Genomic DNA, 19,317 nt, shown 5'->3' on the forward strand with positions numbered 1-19,317 from the left:
GGTCATGCGACCGCCCGATGTCGGGACGAGCTCGACAGAAGAAGACGACGCGCGTGAACCACGAACCCTCTGAAAGGGCTGAGGGGTAGACCACGGACGCGCGACCGCGCCGGAACGAACCGGGACGTCTCCCTCGGGGGGGACGAAGCCGGCGACGGTCGGGAAGGGAGGACCGAGCGCCCCCGACGGAGTCACGGAGGGCGAGGAATGAGGAGCCACCGACCTTCTCGGGGCAGAGGGGACAGCGAGGGGAGTGGAGGACGGACTCGCGAGAGAGGACGACATACTCGCGTCGAACTCGAGATTCCCTGACGACAGTGGAACGACCACAGTAGCAGGGGGCGTGAAACAAGAGCTCGGCGGCAAGGATCGGAAACCCCCAACCCGCGGGAAGACGAGCGGTGGACAAGGGAGCGGGACGTGCGAGGGAAGCGCGACCACGCAAACACCGAGGAACGGGAAGACACGTGACGAACGGGGTGGGAAGAATGGAACCTTGGTCAAGTCAAGATCAACGTGAGACGCGTCCGACATGGCTCTCCCTACGAGCACCCGTGAACGCGGACGTTCACGCTTGAGGGGGAGGCCGTGTAGTATAACCCCCCCTGGGGCTTTTTACTTAGATTATATCAACAACGGGATCCCATACTGTAGAGCTCGACGCTGTACAGTACAACCGCCCGTGTCCTTGTGTACACCACAGGGACAAGGGACACGCGCATACACGTGCACACGTGTACCACGCGCGAACGAAGCTCGCACGCACCACGGGTACTACGTGTACTGTCAGCCTCGACATAGCTGACAGTATTACAGTGCAGACCGACCTGCAGTACAGTGGCCTACTACAGTACCTCGGTACAGTACCGAGGTACTGTAGTGTTATGATAGATTGTTTTGTATATTAAATATGGAGCGGACCGACGGCGGCAGGAGGGGGACAAAACACGGACTTGTCCTCAACCGACCGCCAAGGTCAGTCCACCCAGCTTATTCTAATAACGCGCCTTCGCCTTCGCGCTCGTTAGGAGGAAGGAAGCGGGTAGGGGACACACTCGTGCGCGAGCGAGCCTAGATCCGCCTCCGCCCGTCAGCGCTGGTACGTTACCCAGCGCTGCTCCTGGGCGTCGAGGTGTAGATCGGCCCGCGCGTACGCTCGTCCCCGACCTTCCCGCTCTACCACACCGCTACCAGGGCCCGCTTCCCTGCCTCGTTAGCTGGTGCCTCACCCGTCTTTCCGTTCGAACGGGGTCTACGTCGAACTGCGCATACACCCTCAGTTGTCTGGGGGTGTTTATGCTACACCACAGACCCAAGGCATGCACGGTTGAGCGCATTCGAGCGGATAGTTTCTCCTGCTTCCCGAAGCCGACGGTCCAATTCAGTTCGGTCATCGCTTATAGCCCGCCGTCCCTCTTCTCCTTCATCTACAGCCAGCACTATGTCGTCCAGTAGCAACTCACGCTCACCGCGTACCTCAATTATGCCTGAAGCAGCACCGTTTCTCTTTACAGCAATGCGGTGATCCGCCAAAATTTTCTTAAAGCGATCGTTGAGCTTCTTCCAAGACGGTAGACACATTCCCTGCAGCACTGCTGCTGGAAGCGAAGCAGTAAAAAAGCCCAGCGCTTCGTCAAAGCGCTTTTGCGACTCGCCATGAGGTGCGAGATGAGCGTCCAGAGCTGTGACTGCTGTTAAAAGTAGAATATCGAAGGTGGACGAGAAGCGCATGCGCCGTTTCTTCATCCCAACAGCAGTTGTGGATCCAGAACCTGTAGCGGGGGGCGGCAGCGGGGGAGGAGTTTTTGGACGGTGTTTCAGTCTCAGTACCAGACACCGAGGCCATCTTATGTGCAACGCTCTGAGTCCTTGACTTGGACGAATGCCTAAAGATGGGCCGGGTGGGCCGTGGGGCTGACTAGTGCGACGATGAGCAAGCGCTGAAAAGCGCGACTGTGAGCAAGCGATGCAGAGATGAAATAGGCCTCTGGGACCGATGACCCAGATGTGCAAGTGCGAGAGATATAAGCGCGCTAACGAAGCAGTCAGAGCCGGAGCAGGGGACGTGCGGCGGCTGCGATGGGGGATGGGAGCAACTTTAGCTTCATCGGCTTGGAGAGGGGCAGGCGGTGTCGTAGAGTGAGATGCCGCCAAATAATTAGATGGAAAGGTTCTCGAAGGCGAGACGGCGTGACTGAATTTTGAGTGTGCTGGTGAAGTGGAAAGGTTCCCGAGGGCGGGATACGAGTGCGGATGTTGAGCGTGCCGCTGAGGTAGGAAGGTTCTCACGTACGGGACAGGGTGGGTGGAGGATGAACGTGCGTTGAGTTTGGTGGTCACTAGTTTGAGAGTGATAGTGAGCGTGAGATCTCGACAGGAGGGCGCGTAGATGGTAAGGGGAGAGGACGGAGATGCGGGTGGGGTTGGAGAGCTCGCCGTGAACGCAATGGGAAAAGAAAGTGCAATGGGACGCGGGGGGAAGGAGACGTAGAGTGTGTCAGTCGTTTCGCTATTTCGTCGATTTAGCGAAAAATGAGTTGGCCGCTTCAGCGTTTTGTGAGACACGTATGGTGGGTGGCATACGTTTCACAACATTTGACCAGTAACGAAATCATTTTTTTGCGTAAACCCTCTTATGTTGGAATGATTCGCAGAATGCAATGTCATTGCTGTTTTGTAAAAGAGGGAGGCGGTTTTTTTCCATTTTCTGAGGGGGAGCGTGGTGTTCGGTGGTGAGGTCAGGTCGAGTGGTGTCCCCGCTTTTTTCCCGCGGCGCCCGTCACCCCCACTCTTTTATTTCTACGTAATTCCTTCTAGAAGCGTCCACGCGTCCGGCCCGGATCCCCCCAGGCCGCCCGCGTGCGCTTCTGTAAAATTCAAATAAAATCTCGGACTACAGTAAAAAATCTCCCTCTACAGTAAAATGTAATTTTCCCTAAAAATATCTCACAGGCATGCAGCACGAAACATGAGCATAGCTCAGGGCATAAGTGGAATGAATGGATGAATGGAGTGCGAGCAATCGCTATAAGCAATAGGCGAAAAGAGCAGCTATTGCCGTTCTTCTCGAACGGTGTGGTTTTGCCGATAAAGATTGTCACATTTCGAAATAAAATATGCAGACCTCGAGTTTACTCCAACAATGACATTGCACAAATATTTCACTGTAAGATCGACATGCTGTCACTAAACTAGCGGTGGGCATAGATACAGGATCAATGCGAAGTTGAACTCTGCGATCGGAAGACATCGCGTCTTCGCTGAAACACGTAGTGTTCGCCAGAAAAACCGAAACACCTACTGTTTCGGCAGCTCCCGGCAGAACTGTACCCAAAATTCCCCCGCCATTACTTAAATATTCACTGCACCTAATCTAGGCTTGTTAAACTCCCACCGAACCACACAAATTCACAAAACACAACACCGACATCCCACCACCCATCAAGAATGCCGCAAAATCCCTCCATTCCCGACCCCGCAGCTGCCCTTGACATTATTGCAGAGCATGCCGCGCGTCGCCAAGAAGATGTGGAGAAGTATGATAACTCTCCAGACCTTTCTGAAACCGACGACGTTTCAGAGAGCGATTGTCCAGTTCTGCAAACTTTCTTCGAAGAAAATGGAACTCAGGCAATCATGGATATGACCAATTTTACTTTCAACGAGTTTACAGGAATTTGGAACCACCTCTCGGAGCACGTTCTGCAGCACTATAACACAGGAAGAGGCAGTAAATCTCCCATAAAAGCGAAGGATCTCGTTTTTATGACATTCGCAGTTCTGAAGCACCGTGCCAAGTGGGACATGATGGCCTATTTATTTGGAATGAAAGCACCAATATTTGAGAAAAGAATTAACAAGATGATTCACATTATTTCGGACTACGCGTATCAAAAGTTTGTTGTTCATTATGAACAACGTTACACAATGTCCAGGCTCATAACCGAGAAGAAAACATTTCGGAAATTTCAGATGTGTCGTTATGCCAGTGATGTGACGTTTCAGCAAAGCTTCCGTCCCGGTGGCTCACTTGAAGAATCAAAGAAATTCTTCTCTGGAAAGCACAAACTTTACGGCTTTAAGGTCGAAGTTTCTGTATTACCAAATGGAATTTCCATCAATTCAAGCAACCACTACCCTGGCTCTGTCTCGGACATAGAAATAATGCGAAAAAATATTTGGGTTTCATGTTGACGCGTTTGAAAAATCAAGCGAGGAGAAGGCCATCGTGGCCATCGGCAACGTGGTGGACGAGCACGAAGATAGTTGGGCGGTGCTTCTCGATAAGGGACTCACAGGCATTGACGGAGAAATACGTGCGATACTGCCCAAAAAGAAGCCACGAGGCGGCATTTTGACCGCGTCTGACAAGCGCCAGAATGAGAATCAAGCATCCTACCGCGTCGTGGTCGAAAATTTTTTGGGAGGCAGAGCACTCTTTGGTGTGTTGTGGCGAATAAGTACAGGTGGTCTGAGAGTTCTTATGATATTATTTTTCGACTGACGCTTGCTTTCACAAACTTACATATCCGGTGGCATCCAATTCGAGACGCAGACGAGAAAACGTACGAAAGGTACGTTAAATGTCTGCACGAAATTGCGGAAACTGGTGTTAGGAAACGCAAAAGAGCCCAAGCTTCCTATCGCAAGCGCAGAAGGCGTGTTATGGAGCGTTGTGTGCGGGGGCGCGATGAAGAGGAGAATGCTGGTCATTTGTTGGATGATGAAGACGAGGAGGAGGAGAGCGCCTGATCAACTGTACTCGAGACTCTCTCGCCCGGCGCTAGACGCCCTCTCCCCCGCTCCGCTGAAACGCGTATCGGCCCCAGCAAGCGAGTGTCATTCTTGCGTGCTATTCTTGCAGCCACTCTGCTTCCCGCCCTTGTCAAACCCCCCCGATATCCCGGAACGGACACCGGCGGCCGCGATGCAGAAACTACAGCCATCCACAACTACTAAAATCCGTGTCTGTGTGTCTGTCTGTATGTCCTTGCGCTCCCGCGTTGCCATTGGCGCACGGGGGCGGCGCCGCGGTGACAAGTGGCGGCCACGTGCGGGGCGGCCTGTGGCGACATGTGGTGGTTTTTTCACAGGCCAGGCCGCCACGGGGACACGTGGCGTGACAAGTGGCGACACGTGGCGGTAAAATTAATTTTATTTTGAATTTCGAACTGTTACACCAATGCCGCACTACAGTAGCGTGCCGGTGACAAGTGGCTACACGTGGCGGCGCCCCTGGTGACAAGTGGCGGTGAGGCGAAAGCGCGCACGAATAGAAACGTTTTTTACATAGCGGCACGTCGGCAGCACAGTACCGGCTTTCGAGTTCAACAACTTTCAGCAAATTTTCACCACGTGACGGCTCCGTGGTAGCGTGGTGACCAGAGTCTGGGCAAAGCAGCGATCGTGATTCTATGCCGGCTTAGTAGTGGGTTGAATACGGCATTCCCCGCGAAAAGTTTACCGGATTGCTTGACGGCATCCGGATAGTCCCTAGGGGCAATTGCGCTTTGCTTTTAGTAAAGCGTGGTAGTCTGCCGCTGTGCAGGAAGCCTAATCCGATAGCGCACCATTTCTTGGTGTTGTAGTATCGAGCTCGGAACAACGGCCTCCGCAGAGCAATCTGCGGACGTCGGACTGACGTTGTTTTCAACGTCGACAACGAAGACCAAACGCAGCCTCCGTCAAACTATAGAGGCTGCAAGAACACCCAGTGTAGGTGCCGTTAGGGCTTAGGAAACCTAACCACCGCACTGAGGGCAAAGGGAGCGCGCGTACTTAGCGACCCCGGCGGGAAGAGCCTTGCAAGAGGTTCTTTCTAATACCGGGCTCCCTGGGAGTAGAAATAGACAAGGTGGTCGTACTCTGAGTATAATTAATACTGTACCCTGTGTATAATAGGACCATTAGTCTATTTCTATTTCTATTTCGTTTTTGGTTCTTTTGAATCACGGGATAGTACAAGACAATAAAGGCTCTATATTGTTACTCTTTTGCTAAGTGCTCTTGCGGACGACCTAGCTGGCTGACGTTGCGTTTAGACCTTTGAGGACTGCTTGCTACGACTCATTGCGATCTACAACGGACCCCTCGCACTTGCGTCAACCCTAGCTGCACTTGCAGGGATAACACTAGCGCGCTGAGCAGAACATAAATGGCGGGAACAGCGGGCGAAGACGTGGCAGAGGCAAGACGGCAGCAAAGAAACGCGCGTGAAAGGGAAAGAAGAGCGCAAGAGTCTGAATCTGACGCTCAAGCACGTCGTGAGGCACGTCGAGCCCGTGCGAGAATCCGGACGGGGCAACAAACCGAATCTCAGAGGGAAGCGCGTCGTCAAGGCGACCGTGAACGTACTGCAGCACAAAGAGCAGCAGAGACGTCTGAGCAGCGCGAGGAGCGTCTCCGTCGACTGAGGGAGAGAGCCAGGGCGCGCAGAGCGGGAGGAACCACCCCCCTCCGAAATGCATGGCGCGAAGCGGATCGCATTGCGACACGATGCGCTAGAGCGGAGGAATGTACTCCTATTCGTGACGGGCGGCGAGAATCGGATCTTATTGCAACGCAAAGAGGCCGAGCCGAGGAAAATACTCCACTGAGATCTTCGAGACAGGAGTCGAATCGCTTGGCAATCCGACAAGCGAGAGCTGTGGATATATCCCCCGTCATAGCTGCGCGGCAAAGATCCGACCGCCAGGCTCGAAGTGCCTCTCGACAGCTCTTCCCTCTACTACCCGAGTCCTCTCCGTCGTACCGCGATCTCGGCATGATCCGTGTTGAGTGTTCGCACTGCAAAGCTCTGCATTTCGTCCAAGAACGCATCGGGAGCAGCTCTGCCGCAAGGCCCTTTTTTCCACATGCTGTGGGAAGGGGAAGCTGTCATTGCCGCTTCTCCCCGACCCGCCAGCTGTTCTGCGCTCTCTTCTCATCGATGATACTCCAAGGGCCCGCAGCTTCCGTAAGAACATTCGAGCATACAATGTAGCGCTATCGATGGCATCCGTGGTCGCCAAATGGGTGAACAGAGGTCCCGGTCCTTCTAATTTTAACCCCACAATGACGATGCAGGGCGGGATGTACCATTACATGGGTCCCATGATTCCATCCGAAGGGCGGGCGCCTTCCTATGCTTCCGTTTACATTCATGACACTAACTACGCCACCCAGACGCGCACAAGGCTTGGAAACTCTAGACAACTGGAAGAGGCACTGATGACGCAACTGACACACATGCTGCACGAATGCAACCCCTACGTGCAGACTTTTCTATGTATGCGAGAATGGGCTCAATCTCCTCACAACAACACTCCTGCCACGTACCAGATGGTCATCCATGACGACCGCAGGCCAAGTCATGAGCACGTGCGCCGGTACAATTGTCCCGAAGCTTCTGAAGTCGCCGCATTGATCCCTGGAAATGAAGACGGAGAGATTGGGCGAAGATATATCGTCGTGCGCAGGAGACGGACTCTGAACAGTAACGGGAACGAAGTGCTGGATCCGATTTCAGTCAGTCATCGCGCATACGATCCATTGAGTTACGTGCTTTTGTTCCCGAACGGTAGAGATGGATGGTATCCAGAGCTTCGATTCTCCAGTGTTCAAGACGGCAGACGTACCAAGATTACTCCGATGATGTACTACGGATGGCATTTGTTCGAAAGAGCTGGCGAGTTCAGCACAATCTTGCACGCAGCACGACTATTTCAGCAATACTTGGTTGACCAGTTCTGCAAAGTGGAGGCAGAAAGGCTTTCTTATCTCCGCCGCAACCAGACACAACTTCGAGCCGCCGACTACACCTCACTCGGCGACAGCCTAGGAGACTCCGGTCGTGCTGAAGATGAAGCCGATGCCGTGCGTGCGGGACCACTGTTCATTCTCCCTTCCACGTACATTGGAGGTGACCGCTATATGAGGCAGCAGATGCACGACATCATTGCTATATCGAACCAAATTGGCCACCCGGACATCTTCCTCACCATGACATGCAACCCAAGCTGGCCGAAGATCACAAGAGCCCTACTGCCGAACCAAACGCCTCAGGACAGACCGGATCTGTGCGCACGTGTGGTTCGTCTGAAAATGAAAGATCTCATGTCCTTGGTCATCAACGAAGAAGTATTCGGAACCGTTGTTGCCCATGTACGAGTCATCGAGTTTCAGAAACGCGGTCTTCCCCACGCTCACGTAGTATTTTTCCTAGATGAAGTCTCCAAGAATGATCTGCGTACTCCCGAAAACGTCGACCGCATTATCTCTGCCGATATCCTGTCTGCCCAAGATCCAGAACTCCAAGAGGTCGTGCTCAAGCATACGATTCACAATCCATGTGGAGAACACAATCCAACAGCTGTGTGCATGGGCGAGCGGTACTGCAGGAAAGGGTTTCCAAAATCGTTCAAACACGAAACCAGCCAGTCCGACAGTGAGTACCACATCACGTACCGAAGAAGGGCACCCTCTGCAGGTGGCGTCTCCATCGAGCGATCCTCCCGTATTGGCCGACGACAGCAACCCGTCGTGGTAGACAACTCCTGGGTCGTTCCCCACAGTCCTGTGCTTCTACGTTCATTCGCTTGCCATTTGAATGTTGAACTCTGCGTGTCACGCGTTGGCGGAATCAAGTACCTCTTCAAGTATGTGTGCAAGGGACAAGACCGAGTGACCATGGAAATCACTGCCGAGAACGAGCGCTACGACGAGATCTCCAACTTCCAAGATGCCAGATACGTTTCGGCATCGGAGGCCGCATGGAGGTTATTCTCCTTTGACATTGTAGACCGCAATCCTCCAGTAGTCAGGCTTGCAGTGCATCTGCCCAACCACCACACGGTGTACTTTGAGGAAGGGCGAGAGCAGGAGGCGGCGCTTCGACCAGCAACACGCACGAAGCTGACCGAGTGGTTTAAAGCCAACGAGAAGTACCCAAGCGCGCGGCATATTCGGTACCACAAGTTTCCAAGGTACTTCACGTGGAAGACACACACCAAGTCATGGAGTCCAAGAGCAACCCTGCGAAGACGGAACGCCAGCAGCGAAGAGGAAGCCTACGATTTCAGTGGTACAGGTGTCAACGTAGTCGGTCGAATCTACACTGTCAGTCCGAGGGAGGGTGAGCGCTACTTTCTTCGCCTCCTCCTCACACAAGTGCCAGGTGCAACATCCTTCGAGAACTTGCGAAATATGGACGGCGAGCAGTGCACCAGCTTCCGACAAGCTTGCTTACGACTCGGTTTGCTGGCCGACGATGACGAGTGGAAGCACGCAATCCGAGATTCATTCCGGTCAAGCTTCGTTCCTCTTTCTCATCTGTTTGCTACGATTCTGGCACACTGCCAGCCTTCGGACCCTTTCTCGCTGTGGAACGACCACCTGGACATGTTTCTCACCGATATTCGCAATCGTGCACGCGGACAACCCATTCGAAGACAGCAGCTTCGCGATGATCACCACGCCACATCTTACGTGCTTCGAGAGGTACAGGAGGCCCTGCAGACCGTGCGTTCCGACTGGACGCTCGAAAACTTCGGACTCCCACTGCCCGATGACAGCCTTCCGGCTTTGGAACAGCAAAACGAGATCGAGACCCCCGAAGCAAGAGCGCAGCAGTGGGAAGAGCGACTACAGACGTCGTTGCCGCTGTTGAACACAAATCAACGCCATGCCTTTGACGAAATAGTGGGCTCCATGCTTCCAGGCGTATCCGTCTCTGCATTGCTTCAAGGATCCTCAAGCGCCGTGGCCGGACCTTCTATGCCGACACGAAGTGGTCGTCTCTTCTTCCTCGATGCTCCTGGCGGAAGAGGCAAAACATTCGTGCTCAGCGCCATTCAAGACTTCCTTCGTACGCGCCGTAAGCAAGTCATCGCTGTCGCTACGTCTGCTGTTGCTGCTGTGTTGCTCGACGGTGGACGCACCGCTCATTCCGTGTTCAAGGTTCCCATTCCTGTATCTGCCGAAAGCACGTGCAGCTTCTCCGCAAACTCCGACACTGGCCGTACACTGCAACAAGTCGATCTCATCGTATGGGACGAGATCGTCATGTGCCATCGACATTGCATTGAGACTGTCGATCGCTCCCTTCGCGACTTGATGCAAACCGACCGGCCCTTCGGAGGAAAGTTCCTCGTGCTCGCTGGAGACTTTAGACAAATCCTTCCCGTCGTTCCGGGCGGGTCCCGAGGTCAAATCGTGAGCGCGTGCGTCAAGGCTTCCCCGCTGTATCGAGAGTGCCGATTCCTGCGCCTTACCGAGAACATGCGCCTTGCTGCTCTCCGAGCGGACCCTGCAGCAGATTTGGAGGCTCTCAACTTTCCAGAGTTTCTCCTCAGCGTCTGGGAAGGCAGACTTAACGGCGAACAGCGCCCGGAATGGATCTCACTACCACAGTCGGTTGCGTTCGAGCATACCATCCGCAATTTATGCCTCAAGGTCTTCCAAGGGATTCGAGACAATCACGCCGACCCTGTCTGGCTCACCAAGCGCGTTATACTCACCACAAAGAACAGGCCGCTCGAGGAAGTCAACGAGGTCATCGGCAACATGATTCCGGGACCGTGTCGAACGTATTTGAGCGCAGAAAAGGTCGAGAACGAAGACACCAACGCGCTAATCTGTCCCACAGAAATGCTCAACACCTTGACCGCCGGATCTGCTCTACCGGACCACAAGCTCAAGCTCAAGAAAAGCTTCATCGTCATGCTTCTGCGCAATCTCGATCCCGCTATCGGTCACGTCAACGGCGCGCGATATGTCATCGAGAACATGACTAACAACCTGCTCTTTCTACGCGTTACCACCGGGTCACACCAAGGCAACAGACTGTGTCTTCCTCGAATGCCCTGCGGACCAGGAGACGACAACTTTCCCATCCCTGGCTTCACCCGAACGCACTTCCCCATTCGCACGTGCTTCGCCCTTACAACGAACAAAGCGCAAGGCCAATCCTTCGGTGGCCGCATTGGTCTCGACTTACGAGATCACTGCTTCTCGCACGGTCAACTCTACGTCGCACTATCAAGGACTACTCACCCAGGGAACGTCACTGTCCTCACTCGAGAGTCCAATGAAACAACGCGAAACATAGTGTACCCCGAGGTCCTTCAGTAGTTACCAAAAAAAGTAAACGCCATTGTCTTTACATCTTTTCATTGCCACCCTTCCCAAATAGTGTTCCTCCACGCTTTCTTGGCTCGGCGCGCGAAGCGCGCACGGAGCCCACTTGTTTACGTCTGAAATTATGGACGGTACATACAGCAAATCTACAGTGTAGTGTCTGAGCGGTTATTGAGGTACATACGAATTTGCTAGGCTTTTGTACCTCAGAGCTCAATTACCATCATACAGTATGAACTCGAATGAGACCGAGTCTCTGACTAAAAACCCACTTTCTTCCTCAAAACTCCTCCAACCCATGAAATGTCAATGAACTGAATCGCATGCCTATTGGGTACTGTGGATGCGTCATATTAGGGCGTTCACATCTGTCGATTATGCCGAACGCGACACAGGAAATGTGATTCAGACGCTAGTGCAATGTCAGAAAAAGCAAGAGCTCAGCACGCAACATTTTCAAATTTCCAATGCTCTGGTGAGAGAAACAGCTCTGGCCCTGGTAAGCGTAGTGAGTATTTGGTAGCTGAGAAGCAGTGGAGTTGCTCATTCAAAGAAGCCAGAAATAGAACATAGATACATGGGCGACCGCTTGCTCTCAACGCAAGGCTCCTGATACTGTTCCCATTCATTTTTTCTGAGATAACAACTATTGTACTGAACCAACATGACAGGGGTAATTGTAATGCTTTGATTGCAAGGTTCTTCCTCCAAGGACCAGGCATTCGAGCTTGGCGGTTTTGGGTTTGACATCGCCAAGCAGAAGTGTTCGGCTGTCATAGTTACTAGTAACTTCTTTACAAGCGCACAGCAGCACTTCCAGGCCGGTTACAAGATTCTCGTTGACCGACACACCACACACTGCAGCTTGCAGTATTTCCTGAAGCCTGCAGAGCTTGGCGAAGTAGAAGCCGTTACGATCAGTTGTGTAAGAAAAGATTGCGGAAAGAACTTACACTCACTATAATACAGGGCTGTACAGAGGGTACAGAATCACTGCAGCACTGTACTGCTTGCTTACACCAGTAAAAATATGTGCGGTGCGGGTTTTTCGTGATTACTTTTTGGTGCGGCAATGGCAATGGCTAACCCTTGGAGATGGGCAGCTGGCATCTATGGGCAAAATGAATAATCACATCGCGTTCAACACCTTCCAATCACCATTGCCTCCTCCCATCTATAAACGTTACGTCAATTCCCTCGGCCCGACCCCAACAGGAAACCTGCCTCCATTTAAACATTCTCGGCCTCCACTTTACCCATCTGGCCAACCTGGCATCTGCGTAGCATTTCGGTCTTCTTGTACGCCCTCACCTCATGGACAGAGTTGGCTTGCGGCATCGCCTCGGTGCTACGAAAGCACCAGACCCGGTCTCAGATCAATCCAAGCGTCCGCCTTCATCCATTCCTGATGCAGAACCCAAGCCTTTGGACGAGCCGTACGAGGCAACCGTTGCCGCCGCTTTTATCAGTTCGAAAGGAACCGAACTGCTGCATTTCGCCAAACGAAAGGTCGAGGAGAGGGGGATTAAAACGAAGCTCGTCACCACTGAGGACAAGGAGCATAATGTTTTGCTTATGAGTCTTCCATCCGGCGAAATGATGAAGATTGCAGAAGAACTCGCGATCAGGAAAAGGGATCTTGAAGGATACGTACGAACCTTTCGCAGCGCGGATGTTGACATGTTCACAACGAATCCCGACGCGTCCGACTTGTTTACGCAGAGTGAACAAATCCTCCTCATCGAGTACTGCTTAGACAAGATTAAGCCGGATAATACGTTTGACGATGTTGTTGGAAATGAGAGCATTCTTGAGTGGTGTCAGCGCCAGCATTATCTAGAGGATGTGTTTCCTCTGCATCACCAGCAATCCGCTAAGGATATCATGGCCGAGCTATCCTTCTCTTCCCCGCTTTACGATGTTGGTGGTATCTCCAAGCTTCAAGACTATTTTGGAGAGAAGGTGGCACTGTACTTTGCGTTTCTGACCTTTTATACAAAGACACTGGTATCATACGCCGTAGCAGGAATTGCGGTTACAGTCGCATCCACTTTTATGAATAGCAAGGCTGCATTGCTCTTATTCTTGTACAGCATTTTCGGTGCTTTGTGGGGTGCTTCGCTGATCAGTTTGTGGAAGAGGCGCAATATTGAGATTGTCTACATGTGGACTTCTCTTATAATGGGAGATTCGTCGGATGAATCCCTTATGTCCATGACGAAAAAGGAAGATCTCAGAAACAAGTTCTTCGGCATAGAAGTTAGCCATCGCATAACTGGCGAGAAGATCACTGTATTTCCGAAACGTCAAAAGCTCGTACGGTACCTCCTTTCTGCTGTTGTTGTACTTTTTTCTCTCTTCGTGTCGTCGAAGCTGATGATGGCAGCCTTGGATTTTGAAGATACAATGAATCTGTGGCTTGAGGACAAAGCCCATCTGTACAAATGGTCTTCTCCGTTTATCATGAAGAGAATCGTTTTAAAGAACGTACCTCTGGGTCTTTACCTCGGGTGTTTGAATGTCTTGGACTTTGTGTATGGGCTTGTTGCTGAGAAGCTTACATTACAAGAAAACCACAAATATCACTCTGAGTATGAAAATAGCCTTGTTCTCAAACTAGTCCTATTCCAATTTCTCAACATGAACGCAGCGTATTTATACGTGGCTTTTATCCGTCAAGACTACCTCCGACTTGCTTCATCCATTAGATCCGTTCTCATGATCGAACTCGTCATTGGGAATGTCAAAGAGACGATCGTCCCCATATTTTTAGCGAGACGGAAGAGGAAGGCAAAAATGGCTGAAGCTCTACAAAAGAAAAAGGAAGAAAATCCAGATCTGGCGGACACAGAACAGTTCGTGAGCTCTTCTGATCTTGATCCCATTTCAACTCAGCTTGATATGGACCCGTATGATGGCGTCTTCGGCGACTACTTTGAACTCGTACGGCAATTCTCTCAGATCACACTGTTCGCAGCTGCCTTCCCTTTGGGCGCTCTTCTGGCCTTGCTGAACAATTTCATCGAGATTTTCACAGATTCCTACAAGCTTGTCTACATGACGCGCAGGGCTTCTCCCAAGAGGGCTTTGAATATTGGAGCTTGGATTAGAGCATTTGAGTTTATCTCGATAACCTCCGTCTTGACCAACCTCGGCATCATCACAGTGACAGCCAATTACGCCAGCGCTGTGGTGGGTAAGGGAACAAGCCAAACGGAGGAATATTTCTGGATGATTGTGGTCGAGCATGTTCTGCTTGTGGCACGTTTCGCCTTTATGACTCTGTTTGAAGGAATCCCATCTTGGGTGCGGGACCAAAGGGCAAAAGAGCGATTCTTGGCGTCGAAGAAAGACGCAGCCGGAGCTCCAAGTCCCAGCTGATCACCGAGACTAGGGTTGGTGAAATGATTCGATGCCACATCAGCTCTTTAGAACGCACCGCAACATGTACAAAGTGCAGAACTATGTTGGCCGCTATTTTGAAGTATGCTTGTCTCTTCTGTCGAAGGGCATGTACTGCACGGAACACTAGTAAAAGAGGTTGTTATTTGTAGAATGATTTATACTGAATGGCTAGGTTAGAAGTGCCTTCGGAACTTGAAGTCAATTGGAGCCACCTCTAATGCGAAAGTCATGGCCGATAGGCTTTGCTGGCGGAGGTAAAGACGTGCGAGTTGTCGAAAATTGGAGAATATGTGTCGTTTTGGTTGTTATCGGCCAAACCTCGTCTGTCGTATCCATGATTCTCCAGGTCATGACCTGGCATGGATGCGATGCGGCTATGTATTCATGCACATTCCAGTCTTGAAAGGGACGTCTGCGGCAAGTCTCAGTGTCAAATTTCTTTGCCGAGCAGGCTCCAAATAATGGTCCCATTTAAGCTGTTAACTGAGCTCTAACGTAGTACTCTGTACTGCCCAAATACATCGTTGCATTCAATGTTTTCCGCAAGTGAGTTTTACGAGACCGTAGCATTTACGACGAAGTCGTCAATTGCTTCGAGCCGAAACTGCTCACTTCAGCTTGTGCGACAATGTTCGACAAATTCCGTGACCTTGAACAGCCACTGTAGTGCGCGGCATGCTGCCGAGTATACTGTAGTTGTTAATTAAAACCTGAATATGTATTAATTATCGCTGTTGATATATCTCGCGGAGCCCTTTTCGCTCGTTCTCGATGAGATAATCTCCAATCCCGTGCCAATGGCTTTCTGCTTATCCTTTTCGCCGAAGCAGGATGACCGAATATCGTCCAGGCGTGTACAACTGTGCGGAGTGCGACCGCAAGCGAAACGAGCGAGAGGACGAACACCTGCTAGACATATGAAACAGCCCGCCACGGTTGTCAACAGTATGGTTCCATCACTATTGTTGACCAACGTTGGAGTCGCATTGGGACTAAATAGCGCATTGTTTGTGGCTGCAAAGGTGCTCCAACAGCGGATCCTTACGAATGCTGGTCTTCTACATGCCTTTGGACTCGGAGTTTTGCTTTGGTCGTGTCTGTCCTGGCAAGGGTATTCATTGTGTTTCAGTTTTCTAGTGCTAGGCTCTCTCGCCACCAAAATTGGCAAAGAAGAAAAGGAGCAGCTTGGAATTGCTGAGAAACGGGGAGGTGCTCGGGGGCCAGAAAATTTATGGGGAGCCGCTGGCGTTGCAGCAATATGCGCCATTGGCGCCTTTGCGTCGAAGCTTGCGATACCGGACAGTTCCGGTGCGATGGCGAAGGTCGTTTACGACACGTTGCTACTTGGATACACAGCGTCCCTGGCAACAAAGTTGTCTGATACAATAGCGAGCGAAATCGGAAAGGCGTACGGGAAGACGACGTACCTTGTGACAACGTTTGAGTTAGTACCACGAGGCACGGAGGGTGCGGTAAGTTTGGAAGGCACTGGTGCGGGTGCATTAGCATCACTGGCGGCTGCTGTGTATTCGCTGTACGTCGGTTTGCTCGGGGGCTGGACGGATGCGTGGATCGTCGTTCTGGCAGCGTTTATAGCGACCACGGCTGAATCATTCATTGGTGCGGCGCTGCAGGACAGGTTACAATGGTCGAACGAGTTCGTGAATTTTGTTAATACGGCGATCGGGGCACTGGTGGGCATGTCCGTGAAGTTGGTGATGCTTAGTTTCTAGTAGTATCTTTATGAATACATAAGTCAGTATCGAACAACGGCACTAGTGCGCGGTGCACAAAAAAGGCGAATGCCCCGGTAATGGGGGTCACTTGAACTGTGGATGAGTGCTGGTTTCTTGTTGCCCTGAAGCGTCCAAGAAGAAGAAACCGGCAGAGTTCGGTTGAGTTGAAGAGGCTCACGTGTGATGAGAATAGAGAGGAAGAGGATTAGAAACCGGAGGGGCTTTGTCCGGTAAAGTAGATTATGTTAAAGCCTCGCAGTGAAGTCTCACTGTAGACCTGAAATACGACGAACCATGAGGTGAATGCTATTGTGTATAAAATGAGCATGAAGCGAGAATTCTTATAATCTGCACCGTTGCAAGTTGAGAAGACAAAGAGAGCAAACAGAGAAGAACGCGGTCATGATCAATCAGTTCGATGAAAACGCGTAGACAGCATTCATGAAGACGATAAAAAGTCAGGAACACTGTGGCTGGTCAAAACGGTTGGGTAAGTATGAATGGAATGGGAGGCGCGGGGGTGCAAAACGAACACTTCTTGATGACTGGGTTGGGATCAGCGCTCTTGTAATCCTTGTGGAAGTAAAACAGGCTAACAAGCCAGAGCAACGGGAGTGCGAAAAAGCCAAGCAGGAACATTCTTCTGGCGTTTTTCTCGAGGGCTTCAACACGCTTTGCCTCAGCTATGATCTCTTTCTCCTTTTTCCTCGCCTTGCGCCGCTCTGCACGACGCCGACGCTCTTCGATATTGGCAGGGGTGTCAGAGACGTCCTCGCCCTCCTCTGCGGCGCGTTCCTTCCATCTCTCGGCTTTGGCGCGCGACTCGGGGTCCTGTGGGGCACGATGGGAGGCGCCCTCACGCTCCCAGGGGGCGGCTCCGCCTTCGGTGGGAGCCGCGATAGGGATTATCTCTGCGCCTAGAGGCAGGTTTGTTACTGCTGCGCCCGCCATGGTTTGGTCAGGGAAGGAGGGGGGATGGAAGGAGGTGAGAGGGTGGTGCGTGGTGTGTAGTGGCGGGGGCGGGAAGTTCTGAAGGTTTTGAAGTGTCCGTCAGCGGTAATGCTGAAGGAGAGAGAGTGTTGAGGAGGGAAGGACCGAAAGGATGGTCCGGAAATGCAATGCGCCTGCGGCTAGACAGTGGATACGTGTCCCACAGTCGAACTCTGTCAGGGGGTCAAGGTTTGGCGGGTCTTAGCTCTGTTGTAAATAAAGATGTAAGGTATATGATAAGGTACACATTAAGTTAAACAAACGGCATACACCGATGCTGTAAGTAAAGAGACGTTAAATTAAAACAAAGGACAGATTACAGTTACAACGCTGCTTACAGTAAATGTTTACTCGATAAAATTCCTGACATTAGAGAGTTTACGCAGTTCGATATTTCGTGGCAAGGAAGGCAATTTTCATTACACGTAGTCCACGATGCCATCTCTTACGAAAACGCCCTCCGAAGCCATGTCATTTTTCGTCCAGAGAGCCGATCTTGCGAAAAGCAAATGGTGACGAATCCGCAGATCCCCGCCAAATCTGGAACACAACTACAAGGACAGCCCTTTCACCCGCCGTCTATTCTGACGTCCCACAGACCCAGGGCATGGCGGATTTTCTCCCCTTATCCCAAAAACCTGCTACTGAATCAGAATTTGGCTCTGCTTCTGCACCACCAGAGCGACTGCAATCACTTGCCGCCGGCAAGCTTGACGCGGCAGCCTCTTCCTACCTCCCAAGCACTTCCTCCGTACGGGAAATTCCCACCCGCGAAGCCATTCAACATCCTGGCCCCTTCTCTCGACGAACCGCAAATCCTCCCGTGCAAGCTCAAAGGGTCCCGATCCGTCCATTCGGCAACGCCAACAATGCCGTCTCCCCACAATTTCCTCCCGATCCCAACTCCGTTTTCTCCGCCTCAGCTCTACCTTTACCCTCTGATCCTCTGCCTGTTCACCCACTACATCAATCGTCGGTCAACAAATCGCCAGCGGAAACCGTAATTCAGGCTGCTCCTCTCCGAACGTGCTCGCGCAATCGACGCTTTTCGTACAGTCCAGCGTGTGATCTATTGATACTAAAAGCCGTTAGCACAACCAGTGCACAACTGGCAAACCATGGCGAGACTACTGCCAGGTTTCAAGAGACAGTTGAAATGATGTCAGAAGCTGCTGCCGGGACCAATCGTGAAGGAATGGGATCGTTAACATGGAAATCTGTGAGAGACAGGTTCAAAAAAATCATTGCAGATCGCCGACGAAAGAACACAAGCAACTTGAATGCATCAGGAATTATTGAGGTTAGGGGGGAGAAAGAGGTACTTTTGGACGATCTGTTGCTCGAAATTGATGAGCATGAAGAAAGCAAACGCATAGAGAAAGAAGACAGAAATGCCAAAGAGCGTAGTTTAATGGAGGCGGGGAGATTAATTCGCGCACAGGCGTTACAGCGGCACATAAACTCCGGCAGCTCTCGCGGATTGGACTCAGCTGGCGAGGGGGCAGTAGACGATGAGGAAATATCAGCAAACGCCGAACGCAGGAAAAATACCAGTAAACGTCGCCGCGTGTTGTTTCACTCAGACGGAGAGGAAAAGGTACTCATGATACAAGACATGGAGGCACGCAGGGAAGCAGAAAAGCAAAGACTGGATTTAGAATCTAGACCTCTAGAACTGGAGCAAAAGCGCGAGCAACGACAACAAGAAGCCTCTGAACGTCTTGCCAAAACCGAAGAACGCAAAATACTAATTGAGGAACGAAAAATTGGGGTCGAGGAACGCAAAGCGGAAATAGATATCGAGGAACGAAAAGAGGCCATTAAAGAACGCAGTAGTCTAGTCAGCGTTCTCACAGCACTTTGTAGAAAGCTTAACTATTAGGAATCCCTAAACGAGTTTACTTCTCACTGTTTTCTGTTGATACAAAACATCTAAGCATGATTAGGAGGTTGAAAATATCGCTCAATCGAAGGTGCTTTACAATCAAAATATGCTGACACTTGCCCTCCATGGCCGAAACAGCACTTAACATTGCACAGAAGGGCTCCACAAATGTAAAGCAAAGCAATA

The 19,317-nt window shown here is 51.5% G+C and overlaps 4 protein-coding genes; 2 read left to right on the forward strand and 2 right to left on the reverse strand.

Moving 5' to 3' along the window:
* The first annotated feature begins 6,990 nt into the window (after positions 1-6,990).
* CHC_T00003506001 (hypothetical protein) lies at positions 6,991-11,109 on the forward strand. Its single transcript, XM_005714696.1, has 5 exons — positions 6,991-8,661; positions 8,746-8,998; positions 9,047-9,502; positions 9,698-10,332; positions 10,483-11,109. The coding sequence occupies exons 1-5, from the start codon at positions 6,991-6,993 to the stop codon at positions 11,107-11,109; spliced, it is 3,642 nt and encodes a 1,213-aa protein (XP_005714753.1).
* A 1,320-nt stretch (positions 11,110-12,429) lies between these two features.
* Positions 12,430-14,668, forward strand: CHC_T00003507001 (hypothetical protein). XM_005714697.1 is given in 2 exon segments: positions 12,430-14,496; positions 14,497-14,668. The coding sequence occupies 1 exon segment, from the start codon at positions 12,430-12,432 to the stop codon at positions 14,494-14,496; it is 2,067 nt and encodes a 688-aa protein (XP_005714754.1). The 3' UTR covers positions 14,497-14,668.
* Positions 14,669-15,241: 573 nt separating this feature from the next.
* Positions 15,242-15,787, reverse strand: CHC_T00003508001 (hypothetical protein). Its single transcript, XM_005714698.1, has one exon. It carries the CDS (start codon positions 15,785-15,787, stop codon positions 15,242-15,244), a length of 546 nt encoding a protein of 181 aa, XP_005714755.1.
* Positions 15,788-15,847: 60 nt separating this feature from the next.
* CHC_T00003509001 (hypothetical protein) lies at positions 15,848-16,222 on the reverse strand. The gene has a single exon (XM_005714699.1). The coding sequence runs from the start codon at positions 16,220-16,222 to the stop codon at positions 15,848-15,850; it is 375 nt and encodes a 124-aa protein (XP_005714756.1).
* Positions 16,223-19,317: the final 3,095 nt, after the last annotated feature.

This window comes from Chondrus crispus, genomic scaffold (assembly GCF_000350225.1).
Source record: "Chondrus crispus Stackhouse genomic scaffold, scaffold_193, whole genome shotgun sequence".
Classification (NCBI taxonomy): Eukaryota; Rhodophyta; class Florideophyceae; order Gigartinales; family Gigartinaceae; genus Chondrus; species Chondrus crispus.